This window comes from Lagopus leucura, unplaced genomic scaffold (assembly GCF_019238085.1).
Source record: "Lagopus leucura isolate 7727_CA_CO unplaced genomic scaffold, USGS_WTPT01 Super-Scaffold_100035, whole genome shotgun sequence".
Classification (NCBI taxonomy): Eukaryota; Metazoa; Chordata; class Aves; order Galliformes; family Phasianidae; genus Lagopus; species Lagopus leucura.
The window spans coordinates 1,550,723-1,568,674 of record NW_024962284.1 but is presented as its reverse complement, the minus strand read 5'-3'; the positions used below and the strand labels follow the sequence as shown (position 1 = coordinate 1,568,674).

Below are 17,952 nucleotides of genomic sequence, written 5' to 3'. Positions count from 1 at the left end.
TCCAATAAATGCTGAGTGAAGGCTTTTTTTTTTATGCTTAGGATATGATGGAGAAGCAGCTCTCCCTGTTTTATGGACAAGAATTTGGCTCTTGAAACAAGTCAGCTATTGGCATGAAATAAAATGCAAATGTTAATTCACAGAGAAAAAAGACTAGAAAATGAGGAAGATATAAAGGAAGAGTCATAGCAAAAGACGCTGCCAAGCTTAGTTTAAAATCTCAATGCACTAGTCAATCATTTCATGTATTTTCATACACTAATAACAGCATTCAACATAAGAAATAAGAGCAATGAGAAATGGCAAAGAAAACAAATTACAGGCAATTTAAAATAGGAATACTAATAGTTATAATTCTGCAAAGGCAGACCAGATGTCTTCACATGTATTAAACTGTTTACTCTATTGACTAGAAATCCTTTCATAAGCCAGCCTGTTCCCCAAGATTACAATAAAACCGTGATATGTATTCAGTGGAGTTGTATACTTCAGCTTCTGAAGGGAGGAGTTTTAGGGAGCTTGAGGCTACTTGAAGTAAAAAATATAGCAACTAACAAGAATATATTCCCATCTGAGCCCAAAACAGCAGGGTAGTCTGTGGGTTCTATTCACTCCGAAGTCTTGATTTTCCCTTCTGGTATCCTACTGCAATATAGACACGATGAAGCTTTCAGTTTCTTATAACATCAACATAACTTTTCATCTCTGCACCCCTCCAAACCCTCTGGTATTTCTATGGCTCACAAGCATTAGGACACAAGGACAGACAGACCTCTTCTCATTCTTTATGTTCAGCTTGTCACAGTAGCCAGAATTTCATTTTAATTATTCAAGGAGCAATAGTGTTTCTGCACTAAGCACAGCTTTACCAGTGCTGTGAACATATCAGGTCAAAGTGGCCATGTAAGATTTACCATTCCTCAGACTGGTGCAATTCTTCAGTTCTGCTGAATGTTAGGGTGCATTTCAGTGACAGTGCCCCTCTTTAACCAGTGGAAATGAAGAAAGTATTTTAATTTCACTAGCATGCTCAAAAAGAATGGTCAATTTCTAGAGGGAGAGGGGAAAAAAAAGGGGGGGGGGGGGAGGGGAAATAAAGGAAAAAAAGAAAAGAAAAAGAAAATGGTTCTGTTAACTGTCAAGTAGGTTTTTATATATCATGCCTGGCTTCTTTAAAGTTGCAAAAAATACTGCACTGCTCAAGTGGGAAAACTGCCAACACAGCCAAGCTGGGATGCAAAGGAGAAAGCTGGCCCTTGCCCTCTCCACTTGAGAAAATTAAGTGCTTAGTGATAAGCCCTCCAGTCATGCTTAGGTATTCCTTCTTAACCAGTTAATTCACACATATTCAGGCCAAAGAGAAACACAACTGATGAATACCTGTCCTGAGAGATGCATATTCACATGAAACAGAAGCTGAAAGCCCCTTTTAGCATGCAGAGTAAGCATGCCGATCACCTGCAGGTTGCATTGAAAGATGACATGAGATCCCCATGAAGGCCTGCCCCAAATGGCTCCAGCCCACAGGATGTCATGGTAGAAGAGTTAGTCACTATTCAGCTGCAGCTACTTTGGCACAGTAAAGAAAAAAGAACTCAGACCCAATGGATTTCCCAATGACAGCTTCAGAGCCCACAGCAGAGCTTACCTTCTGCCCCAGCACCGTGGGCTCAGAACTAGCCTTTTGCCAGCACCAGTGGCACTGCAATATGGGGTTTCTGACATGATCTCACCTTGCAGGAACAAACGGAGCATCTGTCCTCCCTCAGGGTCCACACCTGCCCGTTCCGCTTGAAGCCGCCTTCATGGAGACAGTCTCCAGTACAAGATGGTCCAGATGGACAAAGGCAGTCAAACCCTCCTGCCAGGTTCACGCAGGCTGAATCATTCCAACAGGTGTGGGTCTTCAAGGCACACTCATCGATATCTGCAAGACAGCACATTTATAATGTTTTGGGCATGTTTTTCCACAGGCCAAATGTTATTTTAATAGTAAGTAATTACTGTGTTTTTACTGGTGGAAAAGAGTATCTTCTTTCTGATATCTCCCACGTATGTTTGACATTAAACATTGATTTTTTTTCAACTTATTCATCTGCTTTTCATCATTCTTTTGATTCCACAAACAATTCTTAAGCTCTCTCTAACAGGTTTAACTGTAAATGCTGAGACCAACACAGCTAGTGGAACTACTGATCACTGATCTGCCTTCAGACAAGGGCGTTTTGTGATTTTCCAGTGACTAGAAATCAGTCTGTTAGACTACTCTGTTCTGGATTTTACACCAAAATAGTGGGGCACTATTCTTCATAAGCTCCTAGCATGATCAGTGTTTTCCATACTAATAGCTACGAACTCTAGTAGGAAAGCAAAGTGAATTGAAATAAAAACAAACATAAAAGAAATTAGAGGCATCTTATACACCATCAAATAAATAAATAAATAGACAAATAAATCTTAAAGCTGTGCAAGAATAGCGTGATTTAGCAATGGCACAAAGAAGAAAGTAACAAAAGGAAATCATTATACACTAGAGAAAAGTGAACTACAGTATAAAACTTCTTCTGGAGGAGAAGCCAGTAAACCAGTTTGTCTCCTGCGTTTCAGCCTTAACAGTGAAAGCTCTAAACAACACTGGGAGGGAAACTAGAGAAGAAGATCCTATAGAAATATCTGATGGTTTTTTTTATAATGAAAATTTCTGATTACATGAATTTAGAAATCACAGGGAGGAATCCTCAGATCATTTAAAATGCCTTTATCACTAGAGTGAAATTTAGAACTGTTCAGTATTACCCAAAAGTACTTTTAATTCCTCTCTAAAGTAACAAATTTAAAAAACTCAGAAGAATTTAAGAAGAAAAATTTCCTAAACTCTGATTAAGTGGGGTGTGATGGCTAGTTGCCATGCTTCTCGTGTAAGTGCCATGGGATCACCAGTCCTCTCCTCAGAAAGCCAGCACTTAAAAAAAGATGTTAAGAATTCTCGAAACACTCTGAAGGAAATTAACAATCAAATCACTAAATTTCCACTGATCTGGTTAATAAAATGCCTTGTCTGATTCATCATTACTTGTTGCCAAAATGCTAATAATCACCAAAAAAGAACATTACTGCTCTATTTTCATGCCATAGCACTACAGAGTATTTGAAAAGCCCGCCAGCAGCGCTGTAGCAGGGATTCCACAAAGAGAAATTGAAACTTGTTCACTGTGTTAGCAGAGGCAGAGTGTGACAGACATAAAAGCCATGAAGAGTGACATGAAGAGAGCTATGAATAAATTGGTAAGGAAGAATTATACACAAACAGCTAGAGTAAGACTAAAAATACTTTTTAAAATCGCCTGTTTTCCTTTCAATAGACTTTGCATTATATTTTTTTGTCAAAGAAAAAGGCACAGGTGCAGCATTCACTTGGTCTTTGCAGACATCAACAAGCAATATTCAATTGTCAATATTCTCTTCTCCATATTAAGGGCTTTTTGAGATGCATATATAGAGTATGCAGTGGGATCACAGTGCAGATTAGAGGGGTATCTTTCGCAGTTCAAAATGAAAAGGATTTCACAGATGAACATAAAGCCATATTGCTTACACAGCTCCATGTAATTTCTTTACTTATGACACAGAAAACTAATTCTGCTTCCATATAATTTAACAGATTTATGGAAAGCCAGATGTTAGCAATTGTCAAAACTAACATCATTCATATTCTCAGTGGTGTCGACCTGCTCATGCTACACTATTTAATGTGTTATATATATCCAAAAGGAAAGAGTGCCCAATTTAGACACCGCTGCATCTTTCAGTTCAGCACGCAAAAAAAGGATGCCCCTATTAAAGGAGACCCAACCTTTCAAATGGGACATTCTTGACAAAGAAACCAATCGAGCAAAGCTGAGTAACACAGCATGAACATAAATTCCTAATTGCTACTCCTTTTGCTCATTTTTTTTTTCTTTATGCAAATGATGGTTTCTTATTATTTTATGACATTTATTATTTAAAAGTTTTAGCTATTAATCAAATACAAAAGGCTTGGACACTGCACTCATTTTCAGCTGAACTTTTAATAGAGGTAATTTTCTGAGAACATCCCTCTGGCATTTTTTTCTTGCCGCTGATTACATTTATAAAAGTCTGCACAAACAGTCAGCATTCCCAGGAACTTGAGGAAAATAACTCATAATGTTGCTGTATTTTTGTACTTTCATTCAGCAAGCCAAAAAGGAAAGAAACGGGGGGTGGCGAGGGAACACACAAACACACAAAAAAAAACCCAAAAAAACAACAACAACACTGAGAAACGCTCCCACATTTTTAGCTTGTTGTTAGCCTAAGGAGGTACTTTAGCTTAATGCAGCTTAATGCAGATCACATGGTATTGCTGGCATTGATGCGAGATCAGCATGTATATGGCTGTGTAAAAAAAAGGAATAAAACAGTCATATAGAATCACTCAGGTTGGAAAAGACCTTCAAGATCATCGAGTCCAACCACAACCTAACCATCCTACCCTAACTCTACCAACCCTCTGCTAAATCATGTCCCTGAGCACCACATCCAAATGGTTTTTAAACACATCCAGGATGGTGACTCAACCACTTCCCTGGGGAGCCTATTGCAGTGCTTAACATCCCTTTCTGTAAAGAAGATTTTAGTGATTCAACCTAAATCTCCCCTGGCACAACTTGAGGCCATTTCCCCTCTCTTGTCACCTGTCACCAGTGAGAAGAGACCAACCCTGCTCTTGCTGTAAGCACCTTTCAGGTATTGGAAGAGAGCAATAAGGTCTGCCCTCAGCCTCCTTTTCCCAGACTGAACAGCCCCAGTTCCTTCAGTCTCTCCTCATAGGCCATATTCTCCAAGCCCTTCCCCAGCCTTGCTGCCCTTCTTTGGACCTGCTCCAGCACCTCCATGTCCTTTCTGTACTGAGGTGCCCAAAACTGAAACACAGCACTCGAGGTGAGGCCTCACCAATGCCCTGTACCAATGCCCCACCAATGCCGAGCACAGGGGCAGGATGGTCCTGCTGGTCCTGCTCACCACCCCATTCCTGATACAAGCCAGGATGCCACTGGCCTTCTTGGCCACCTGGGCACACTGCTGGCTCATATTCAGCCCACTGTCCATCAGTACACCAAGGTCCTTTTCCATCAGGCAGCTTTCCAGCCACTCTTCCCCAAGCCTGTGGGGCTGCCTGGGGTTGTTGCGACCAAAATGCAGGACCCACAGTCATATTCACTGTGAAATTTCTCTTCACGATTGGAATTTATGTGTCAACTTTGCTGTTGAGAAATCAGCACAGTTTAAAATTCTGAACATGTCCAAAACAATCTTCTAATGAATATGAAAATTGTATGATAAAGCTCTTGCATATAGATTATTTTTATATTATTCAAATCCTTGCTCAGCTCAAATTCCCCATGCTCCCATCAGGTTCCATTTGCTTTCCCACAGCAGGTCTCAGAAGATACTGGCCCACAACTGCAACATATAACAAAGCACAAGGCAAAACCGTGCACAGATAGTATTGCCCACCATAACAACACCATGCAGAAGGTGAAATACTCATCTATAAAACTAAGCAGTTTTTAAGAAAAGAAGCAAATATACAAAATAGCAAGGAGAATCCCTAGTCTTTCTCTCTACATAACTCAAAAACAAGACATCTTTATTGAATTTTGCAGGAATCAGTTCTTCCATACAGTCTGTCAACCCGTGTATACAATTTCATTTTCCTCTTTTTATTCAAACCTAGACTATGATTTTGCAAGATTACTTGTTATATTGAGATCATCTGTTGTATAAACTACTAATTAACACAAGTAAACGGGGCAGGGCTTTATTTTTCCACTGAACAGCTTCTTTTCAAGAGTGAAAGTGCAAGAACAGAACAGCATTGACTATAAACAGAAAGTTGTTTATACGGCTAGCGTGCTATTTTATATCAACAATATATCACCAACAGCAAAGTGACTGCTGCTAAGACTTGCCACCTCAAACATTGCACAGGGCTATTGTAAAGCTGATCGAAATCTTCACTCTTCAAGTACTTTAAATGTATGCTTCTCTACACAAGCACACAACAGAAGTACCTGATGGATATTTCAGCTATAATGCAACCAGTCCTTTTGTGTGGATGGGAAAAAAAGAAAAGCCACACAAGACATGCTCACTTCTTAATATGCTTTTGAAGTACATAAATATAGCTTGGTAACGTGGGCATACAAGAAAGCAGAATCAAAATGGAATAGCATAATCCCCTGAGATGCAATTTCCTTTTCCATCCTTTTTGGCTGTAACGAGAAGTAATTTGCCTCAGATATTATCAGAGGTCCCACAGACATTGTATTTGAATGGGTAGACGACAAGCATGACTGTACATATCAACAGAAGTTCATTAACTTGGTTTCACTGAAATTTCAAACCAGTCCCCAGCCACTCCATTGCTTAGCTTTTCAGGCTATTCAGGTTTTAATGGTGTGACTTTTCTATAGCATCTTAATAAATGTGTGCAGGCATGTCATGCAGCGAGGTGCTCTGTAATATCATGATAAGTTGTTGCAGAAGAAAGAACCCTACTAATGTGCTAATTCTAACTGTTATACTACATTAAGCCATTACATATAATATTATGTGAAAAATGTATGCTTGACTCCCAAACAAATGTGTGTAACTAAGCACTGTTTTGACAAATCATTTTTCACATGCAATTTGTCACAAAATTATGTATTTCTCCTCCATCTAAAACAAAAAAAGTGACTTGGATTCATCTTTGAAAAACCACTAAACAGACACATTCTTTTTGTTAGAAAATATTTCGTGATGGTACTTGTATTCTATAGAGACATAATGGTCTATTAAAGAACACTGTACGGTAAATTAGATTCAGAATGTAGGATTTACTAATGCTTTCTAGAAGTATAGGAACTACTAAGCACAATTATCTTAAAACATGAAACTCACATTCCTCACAGAACACAAGAACCAGAATTTATGAAGCAGAAAGTAAGTAAGATTATTTTTATCTCGCAGCACAAAATCAACAGATAGAGACTAATATCATAAGCTTTACGTTCAGTGAGCAAAATAAAGTTCTGGAGTTGATCCTGGATATTCTGTACACGAAAACCTTTCTGCCCACATTCCACTTCTTTAATGGTAGGAAAGCAGTGGCAGAGAGGAAAATTTCTGAAGGATGGGATGGACCTAGTTTTTTTTTTTTGACAGAGAAAGAGGGCACAACAAACAGAAAACAAACCTGCTTCTCTATTGATTTCAAACCTAGTTAGTAGAGAACACTGTAGCACACTATGGAGTGTATTAAAGCCTGCAGTGTATAAAAGGACTCAGAAATTCAGTGCTCTGTGAATTGAGTAATTCTCTACAGATGAGAATCAACTCTCTTAAAGGGGTAGGGAGAGAAATGTGTATAATTTACTTTAATTTGCTTCTACTTTTCAGCCTGCAGAAGGAGTGAGCTTTGTGACACAACTGTTTACTTCTCCTAAGAAAGCATTTTCTTTGACAGTTTTTCCCTTTTTTAGGTTCTGATAATCTTCAAGGCTGACACTGAAAATTCAGTGTTGAGAGTTTATTCAGTAATAACTCACTGCACCAGCAGTATTTGGCAACAGGTACTTAGTGCAGAGAAGCAGCAATGCACACCAGTTGTATCAGCATAGTTACAGTGGATAGTAGTTAATAATGGGACACTGTGCATCTTGACAAGAAGTGCTCTATAAAGCATTCTGATGGTCTTTTTTAAATCCTAAATTGTAACAAAATTCGTATTTAAAAAAAGTAGAGAAGGGGGAAAGGGAGGAAGGGGGGAAAGGAAAAGGAGAGGGAAGAGACAGGGAAAAGGGGAGGAAAAGAGAAACACCGAGCAGCTACAGTCGATGTATTTTTATTGCAAAAGAAACTTTGGTAGCAACTTAGATACAGCAATCGTCTTTTATCTGCAAGCAGTATTCTAAATAATATAGTGTGAAAGGCCAGTGCCTCATAGAAACGATACCACTGGAAATTAAATTACATTCTCTTAATTTGAGTCTGCTCACTGTCTCCTTATTAAGCTGACATCTTTTGTAAAAGCATGGCTATGAAAATATATTCCCCTTTTCCAAGTCATCTATGTTGACATTTTGAGCAATAACGTATTTAGTCAAGCGTGAAGCACCCTGGCCAAGTCACCCATCCTTTTTGCCATGCTCTAGCACAATATTATGACCTTCCCCACCACATCTACTGTTCTCTCATAGGCAATGAGGTAAAGCTTTCAGAATCCCTGAGGTATCACAACACTCTCCAGACAGATACATATATATATTTTAAATGTTCTGCAAGCATTGCTGACAACCTACAAGCAATGACCAAGTGTCACCTTCAGAAGGAAAGAGGAGCCACCCCACACCAGCTGCCTGGGCTTTGGGCTATGCACCAAACCTCAGTATTCCCTCTCTCACCACCTTATGATTTTTCATCTGTTATTATCATTATTTTATTGTTGCAGCTTTCAACATTTTTATTTTTATTTTCTCCTATGCCTGCTTATTGTTCTCCAAGATCTGTCCTTCAGGAAGGAAGAAATGCTTCAAAACATACTGAAGGGCAACAGGCCAAATCCAGCTCAGGTGCACGCTAGGATTTCAGTAAAATACAATCCTAGGACAAAATGCTGTTGCTAAGCAAATGAACCCTCTTATTTGAAATAGAGAGGGACTCTGGCCTTGACCGTAAGTACTCCACTGTGTAAATAAGCTCTGTAACATGACAAAAGCCAGTGTTCAAGTAACTAAGTCGAAGCAAGAATGTACATTACTGTCCAATTTTGACCAATTCTTAGTTGTGTTTTTAAATACGCTTCACATTTTGAAGTCTCTTTGTTCATGTGGATTAGCAAAGTCATTCAATTCATTTCTAAGTGCTTGAGCAGTATAATGAAACAAAAGAAATGTTTACTCCCTTCATTACTGGTATCCTGCAGTAGTTCAGAAAAGCAACTTAGTTAAATAATGTCACTCATTTCACATTCTGTTTATAACTTGCACGTGGCAAGAGGAGCACCTCACCTAACCAACTTCCAGTGTGCTGTGCAGGTCAAAACGAGAGTGGTTCACCTTCACCAAAACTCACCCTTTCAGTTTCCACAGAACATAGAGAATTTGGGGATCCTTCTTGCTCTAAGATAGCCAAGAGTCCTTCACTTCAAAAGCAACACAGATTTTTCAGCAACTGAGCCCATCTATGGGCCAATCAAAACCACAGCCATGTCTGAGCATCTGTCTTTTAGAATCAGAAGACCCCTAGGATCATCAAGTCCAATGTCAACCCATCTGAGTCTTGTATTTTCCAAGCAAGAAAACAGCTACCTAAGGTCAGCCTGAAGAGAGATGGAGATCACCATGGCAGCAGCACAAGCAGACACTAGGAATGCTGCAAATGCCCTGTATCTCCAATTTCCTCAGAGCTTTTCAAAGGCCTATTTCACATCACTTTGATTTCTGATAAAGTATTTTCAATATTGCTCTGCCCATCACTCATTTTGCAGTACTTAAATAAACCAGAGCAGAATTCTTAACATATGAGAACCTGGTTAAGAATGTATGATTTTCACATGGTATTTAAGTAACAAAATGCTGTAAAAAGTGATTAGGACAATACATAAGAAGCTAATATAGTTTAGCAGGATAATCTACAAAACACTGTTTTTTGAAAATAAGTATTTTTCCTCTGCATTTTTAAATCACAATGCTATCTCATTCCAAGGACCTATTTCCTCTAATAGCTACAATTTGCAAAAGATTGGAATGTGTGTTACAACAATTTATAAATTCATACGAAAAAAAATGATTCTAACTTTTACTTTAATTGTATACTTTAAATCTTAAAGAGAGCCCTTTGCACTTACGCACGATAAACAGGATTTAGTGCATTAAAAGGGAGTCCTTCACAGAAGAAGCAGGAAAGCAAAATGCTCTTACAGAAAATTCATAGAACTGAGTAGAGATGAAATAGCTGCATTTCCCAAGAAAGGATAGAGAATTAAGAGAACTGCATCAGTAGCAGCTATAACAAGATCCTTGGCAAACTGTTTTAAACGCACCTGATAATATCATACAGAAATGATGTACAAGACTTTCGAGAATAAATAAACAGCTAGAAAAATTGTTAAGCAGAGGTTAATTGTTAAGCAGAGCCTCCACTATCCTTTCATTCCTGCTTACTTGCTGTGTTGGGACACAAAGTGTTACGAACATTCACCGCACCAGATTGCGAGAACCAGCTCCAGATAAACCCTCACGGAGCCTCATCCTTTGTCCTCCCACAGAAACAAGTGATCACAGGAAGAACTGACAAACTCCTCCGCACCCTTTAAAAATTCCTCTCCCTTCATGCTCTCAGGGTGTTTTTCTCCAAATATGGTGCACAAAGTGCAGGGGGCTATTTGCATAACTCCAAAAATAAAATGATGAAGATACGAAAGAATGCAAAAGTAACATATCAAAGCGACAAGGAACATGCACCGAATGTGTTCTCATACTGCTGCTCTGAGATTTCAAAGCTGAGGAGCATCTCCTTCCCTTCCGTGGGCCATTCTGCTCCCCAGAAAGCCCTCCCTCCCTTCAGGATGTAGAGCAGCTTATTGTGATAAATGGCAAAGCATACTAAGACACACTCTGGATCTCTGTGTGCCTCCCTCCTGTAATAACCGATCAGAAATGTGATGCCTCTTAAACTAGCGCCCGCACCACATGGCTGGGGATGCTGACAAACGCAGACACGCTTGCTTGCTTTCTCATTTTTGCCTTAAACACAGAAACTGTTAAGGACAGTGTCTCAGCAGTGACTTTATAACACCATGCAGAACGCAAAAAAAAGACAACAAAAAACCAGCACTATGCTGATCATTGCTTACCAACACAGGACTCCCCGGAAAGAGAATAGCTTCCATTGTCATGGAAACCGCTTCTGCACTCACAGTGGTACCACCCTGGGAGGTTAACACAGCGTGAATGGTTGTGACACTCAATGATCCCCTCTGCACACTCATCAATATCTGCCTCAGAGAAAAACACAAGCCATCCAGGAAATTAATTTCCTTTGACACCAATGCTTTAGGTTGTTTTTATTTGTTTTGTTTTGTTTGCATTTTTTAAAAGTCTTCCTTGATCACGGATCACGGTTTATCATGCTTCCAAATAACAGACACATCAGCATGACCGATGCAGCAGTAATACAGAACAGCAGTACATCGTGGAATTTGAAACATATAAGACATTCATCCACAGTGCATTTGGTTGAAAATGCAAAGCAAACATATAGAAATTTTGCTCTTCTTATTGTTGATGTGAGTTTGGTTTGTTGGTTTTAAATCACAAGTTAGACTGCAAATGTAAAGCACTGTAGAGCAGGTTCTGGATTGGAAAGGCTGTTCCAGCAACACTCCTGCTGTACATACGGACTGCATGTCCCAGAGCTCCTTGGAAAGCAACAACCTTCTCTTTGGGATTGGCCTTCCCAGTGCTCAGCTGCAAGACTCTGCAGCTCCCTGGCACTCCGTGTGCCAAGACATCAGGACTCTTTGCAAACAAGAATTAATCATTTGTGTTTATATGAACAAAACAAATACCTACTGCTTGCATAACACACAAAGAAAAGGCAGTTTGTATCTCATCTGCAGTAAAACGTTTAGCTGGAAGAGAATGAAGCCAGTGACACCACACTAGTAAGTCTAAAGTAGTGGAAATACAGAGCAAGATGAAAACCCTGCTGAGTTTCAGTAAATGTGTTTTTAAAATTTCCATAACATGGTTAATAGAGACCTCCTAATTGCTAGTAACCTTAGTTAATCACGCCTGGCACCTGGCTGCTACTCCCCTTTGAGCATATTTCCAGCACATTTTGTAGGGTAGTAATTAAAATTAACAAATTAATTATACGTTAACCTTCTGGTAATTTAAGAAGCGATTATATTTGATGCCTCTTTTTAGCTCAGCCTTTTTACTATTTTCTTTAATGTTGGACAGTTTTCAGCCTGTACGTTATCAATTAAAAAGAATCTCAAGTCATCCCTAAATATTATATATACTTTCAGCCACTGAGATTTTTCCGTGGCAGCCTGCACACTGAAAATACAAATAAAGCCTACACTGAACACACAAATTTTGTGAAATTAGATTCTCAATCTACATTTAGTTCTGCAAGCATTAAAAAGCAAATACTGTCTGATCCTGATGCAAGACTGAGTTAAGGTTACTGAGCAACCACAGGGTGTAGTTTTTATCTCAATAAAAAAAATACGTACATCAATGTGGTTTCATTGACTGCAGGAAGTCATGCTACAACAAATATGATTTGAATGAAATATCCTTCAATACAATTCCTTCTTTTTTCTTTTTTTTTTTTTTTCTTTTTTAAATGTTTTACAATCTCTCACTGCTACAACCTTTTCTGTACTCCCTTTATTTTGCAGAAGCTAATTTTAGCGTCAAAACACTGCATAAATCTAGCTGTCCATCAGTGGCCAGTGCTGCTTGCAAACTCAGACACTTCCAATTCATTATGGTAAATGGTATTTATAACCATGATCTTTTCACATGTCATGGCTGACAGAACAAGTTTAATCCTATTTGGAAAGTGAGTGACTTTGCTGTCATGGGTCAATTGTAAATGAATTCTTCTTGCTTCCCCCTCTTCCCCAGTGTCGAATCTGAGAATGTTCTCCCTCAAAGACTGCTGCCAAGGGGCAGTCCTGTCCTGGAGCTCTTTCCAGTCAATTTTATGTTTTTAACTTACAAAATGTATAGTTTTCCAAAGGTGCATTTCTTAAGCTGAGCCCTTTTGAGAGTGCATCTGACTTAGGCTCGTGCTGCAGCAAAGTAGTTGACTGGTAAACCACTTTTCGTACAGTTTGCCAGGATAACAAAGCTGATCAGCAGCTTGCTTAATGGAAAAAGAAGAGCATCCATGTTTGAGTCTCTGTAGATGATGCCAATCAAGTTAAAATAACATACCCAATGATCTGAAGACTACATGACTTTCATATGGCAGTACTCTGTCCATCAGTAGCTTTTGGTCACTGAATTTTAGGGAGATACAAAACAATTTCTTAAGCCTGGAGAGATGGAAAAAAATGACGAGCTTTCAGTCATATAAATTCTTCCTCTATTCCTTGATATCTTAAATGAGTGGAGTTCCACCAGCAGTGCCTTACCCATGCCAGGGACAGAAACAAATGACGTGTCATATACCACGACACTAGTTCACTTAGTAGTTCATTTCAGTCTGGAAGTGCTATGGTTTTGATACCAGTTCTTTTCATTCAAGTTTTCTTACAACATCCATGCAAAAGGCATCTTGTATAGATCCTTCCACTGCCTGCTTGTACCCCATATCTGTTATTTAGCTGTCATTACTACAGAATTGTTAATGGATCTGGCAACGCTCCACTATAATGGCTTTGCAAAAGCTCCAAAATGGCACATTTTTGTATTGTATAAAAGAGGCACCAGTTGGTTTTAAATAAGCTCTCGCAGGATGTTAATCCAGTCTGTTAAGGACAGCTCTGTAATTTTTACTTCTATCATCTCAACTTCTTGCATTATTCATAGAGGTACTTATGTATACAAGATAAATAGCATAATTTACCTCCAAATAAAACACAGTGGTTTCAGACCTAGTGAAAAAGTAAAATTAAAATGGTTCCTTTTTTTCTAATATTTCATCATGTTTAAGTCACAGTGTGATAATATTAAAAGGAAAACTACTCAGTGTGACACAATAGCTACACAATCTGCAGTTTCCATGAGACAGAAGAGTTGTGTAATAAAGGCATGTGTTCATCACACTGTATGGTACTCCTTTTCATGCAAAAAAATACACATCCTTATCTGTGGTTGGCTGCTGATCAGGAGACCTAAGCAAGAAAGACATGTACCAACAAGAAGGGGTTGCACAAGTCTCAGGCTTCCTGAATTAAAATCATACCCTGACAGTTAGCTCTGTTATCCACAGCTTCGTGGATACAAGAAGTATCCTACAACTTTGTGTTCCACCTTACAGGAGAACACCAGAAAAATGCACCCAAACAACTGCAGCACAAGTTCAGTGCACAACACACTCTTCCAGGAGACGGCACTAGCAAGAAAGAGATGTCACACAGCTGCCCTGCTGCAAAGAGTCATTGCAATGCTTCAAATCAACCCTGAAAGCAGAGACAACTACTTCAGATGAGTGGAGATGAAAATGTCTCTCGCTAAAGGAATCTCCCACGTGCCTAAATTGATGCAAGCAAATCATAATCATGCAGTTCTACATGAAATTATGTATAGGCTGAATTTTATCCTTTATTAGTAACTCCTATTACATTGGCCATATCATAGAATCATAGAATCACCAAGGTTGGAAAAGACCTGAAAGATCATCCAGTCCAACCATTCACTTATTACCAATAGCTCCCACTAAACCATGTCCCTCAACACAACATCCAGCCTTTCCTTGAACACCCCCAGGCTCGGTGATTCCACCACCTCCCTGGGCAGTCCATTCCAGTGCCTGACCACCCTTTCTGAAAAGTAATACTTCCTCATGTCCAGCCTGAATCTCCCCTGCCGTAGCTTGAAACCATTCCCCCTGGTCCTATCACTAATGACACGAGAGAAGAGGCCGACCCCCAGCTCACTACAGCCTCCCTTCAGGAAGGTATAGAGAGCAATGAGGTCTCCCCTGAGCCTCCTCTTCTCCAAGTTGAACAACCCCAGCTCCTTCAGCCACTCCTCATATGGCCTGTGTTCCAGACCCCTCACCAGCTTTGTTGCCCTCCTTTGAACACGTTTCAGGGCCTCAATGTCTTTCTTGCAGTGAGGGGCCCAAAACTGGACACATATCATATCATTAACACCACATGGGTTTTGAGAGTTCTCTGCGGTCACCAAGAAGGCACTGCATTTTTTTTTAAACACAGACAACACAAAGCACTAATACATTGACAGTGGCCATCCTAGGAGTCTGCTACTTTTTCCCAGTGAGCAGTATAAGCTCCTACAACACTCTGACCTTGTCACAGGTTACAATTCATCATGCCTGGAATACCAATGACTCAGACACGGTACAGCAATTTAGTTGTTAAACAAATGGCAACTCAGAATAACACAGATAACTGTATAATTTACTTGTATTTGAATAATGACTCGTGGCTGCCACTCACTCATGAGGCCAGTTTGTTATTAGGACCACAGAGATGCTAAAAATCAGAACGGACAGAAAGACATCTCAGCCATATTTACTGACCCCTTCAATAATCAATTTCTTGCTTCACCATTGAGGTGATAGAGACTCCACTTCTATCTGACCAAAGCCAGGAACAGGCAGCACAGGAAATCCTTCCTTGACATTTAGCTTCTTTTTTAATTACTTTCATTTTAACTCATTAGGAGACTCGGGGGGTGGAGGAGGAAACAGTGCCAAATAACATATTCTTCTCTCCCCAGCAGTCATGGCTGTTTTCACAGACTGATTTTAATTGCGTTATATTTATATTGGCCTTTGCAGTTCCTTCTCAGGCAGGAACAGCGCTGCCTCAGTAAATGGCACAGGTTCTGCTCTACTTTTCTATTTTAAGGACCCAGCTCTAAACTCTGACAATTTGGATTTGTTGAGATAGTAAACACATCTCAAATTCAGGAATAATCAATCTTACAGAGCAATTTAATGGCACAAAGTGGCTTTCAGAGATTAAAGGTGCGCCCACCACTCAGTATAATTAAAGAACAGCTGTAATATGCTCTATTGTGTAATGCCACATTGGTGTTATCAAGATTTTTAATCATCTGAAACACAAGTGTAAATTTAGCATGATGAGTTTAACAAGAAAAAATGAAATTAAATTGGTATCAGTATAATAACACAGACCAGTGGTACCAGCAATTTTTAAGATTAATTCTTTTTATATAACATCTAATTTACTGAAACTCATTTTTAATACACGCACCAAGCTGATGTTTTTAGCACTTTGGTGCATGTCTCTCTCATGCACTCTTATTTGTCTATTTGTATGCTAAATAAGCAGCACACTCGGAGTCGGCAGCCTAACGGACCTGAATGATACCAATAAATGTCACTTCACAACACCGGAGCTGAAGCAGGAGTTTTTGATCCCCATATTTAGGGATTTCTAGGTGATATGGGAAACAAAAACTGCAGTCAGGCTGCTCAGTGATAAGCGTGGCAGGGATATCCAAGGCAGGGTGAAGAACTATCACATTTAGTGATGCCTTTCAGTTTCAATTGCAAACAAGACTGTAATTATCACTTCACACACCAGAAACATACAGACTGACTTTGCAATCAGTAGGGTAGGTTTTAAACTGAAGCACAGGCTGTTTGTCAGATTTTAGGGTCAACATGCCTCTCCAACTACATAATCCTGAAAACAGAAGGGATTTCAGGCCAATATAAACCCAAATGTTGGAAGGACACTGCTACCATGCTTGGTATAGCTAGCTTAGATGAAAGAGAAAAAAACAGTTCTAAACAGCCAGTTCACCAACTACAACTGTTGCTGAGCTGATGATTCTACTTCAGGAAATTAGGTCAGCCTACTTGTACCTGCTGGAAATCATAGATGTGCAGAACCACAGGACGGCCTGGGTTGAAAAGGATCATCCAGTTCCAACCCCCTGCTTTGTGCAGGGTCGCCAACCAGCAGCCCAGGCTGCCCAGAGCCACATCCAGCCTGCCCTTGAATGCCTCCAGGGATGGGGCATCCACAGCCCCTTGGGCAACCTGCTCCAGTGCCTCACCACCCTCTGTGTGAAAAACTTCCTCCTAATATCTAACCTAAATCTCCCCTGTCTCAGTTTAAACCATTCCTCCTTGTCCTATTGCTATCCACTCTTGAAAACAGCCATTCCCCCTTCTGTTTATATGCTCCCTTCAAGTTTTGGAAGGAAATACCCCACAAACATCAGGAAATCTCCTCTCATATTCACTTGACTTCATATTCTTCCTAATCGTGTCAGAGCAGTTAGTCAGGACTCCAAAATTTTCTCTCTATATTTGTAGAAACACGTAACAATTACGCATGATCTCCATCCTATGATCAACCATGTACACTTAGTCTGGTGACAATTTTGTACAAAAAGCCAGTCCATTAGTCAAATAGTATTTATTAGATATCTTTGGTTAGATTTTCTGCAGAAGAGAGCAGTATCACGCACAATTTACATGTGAGATAACTAAGATACACTGAACTGACCACAGCTGCCCACTGCCAATATGTGAGATGCTCCCCAATTTTTAATTGCAATCCAGTTTCCTGGCTTTGAGGTTATCATTCTCAACGCTCTAAAAGAAGCTCTCAAATAACCAGGTAGTGGTAAGGCCAACCTTCATTCCAGCCATGGGATTTTTGAAGAAATACTGTGTCTTTATCCCTGACTGCTAATTCAAGTAAATTGTGGGATTGTATGTGCAGCTATTCCATACAAAGCAGTTATTCAAAATATTAGATATGCACACTAGAATACAATGACAGAACAGTATCAACAGGAGAGATCTTTCATGTCAGTAGCACATAACCAATGAAGCTCTCAGCACACAGAGAAATGCTTCCACAAAGTCAGGATTATGCAGACTTTATATACATATATATATATATATACATATATTCAAATCTGTCCTTACTAGCACAGTACTTTTATGCCCAAAGCCGCTTAAAGTTAGTTCAAAGCATAAATGCTATACATTCAGATTCATTTAATGTTCAGTGACTGGTAAGACCATATTAAAAACACATTACAGATTGTGGAACTACATTTCAGTAAATCTGGATGGCAAAATGCATTATGTACATGATAAAAAGATGAATTCGTCAACCAGAATCAGAATTCTTTTGGCAATTGATTTTGGCATACTGCAACTGAAGAGCTACAGATTCCTTACCGA

The 17,952-nt window shown here is 39.5% G+C and overlaps 1 protein-coding gene across 1 annotated transcript in view; it reads right to left on the bottom strand.

Moving 5' to 3' along the window:
- The window catches only part of NELL1 (neural EGFL like 1), a 286,566-nt gene that overhangs the window by 10,391 nt on the left and 258,223 nt on the right, over nucleotides 1-17,952 (bottom strand). The window contains exons 16-17 of the mRNA XM_042882675.1: nucleotides 10,925-11,065; nucleotides 1,734-1,927 (exon numbers count right to left, since the gene is read on the bottom strand). Coding sequence (XP_042738609.1) covers nucleotides 1,734-1,927; nucleotides 10,925-11,065 — 335 coding nt within the window. The remainder of the gene's footprint in view (nucleotides 1-1,733; nucleotides 1,928-10,924; nucleotides 11,066-17,952) is intronic.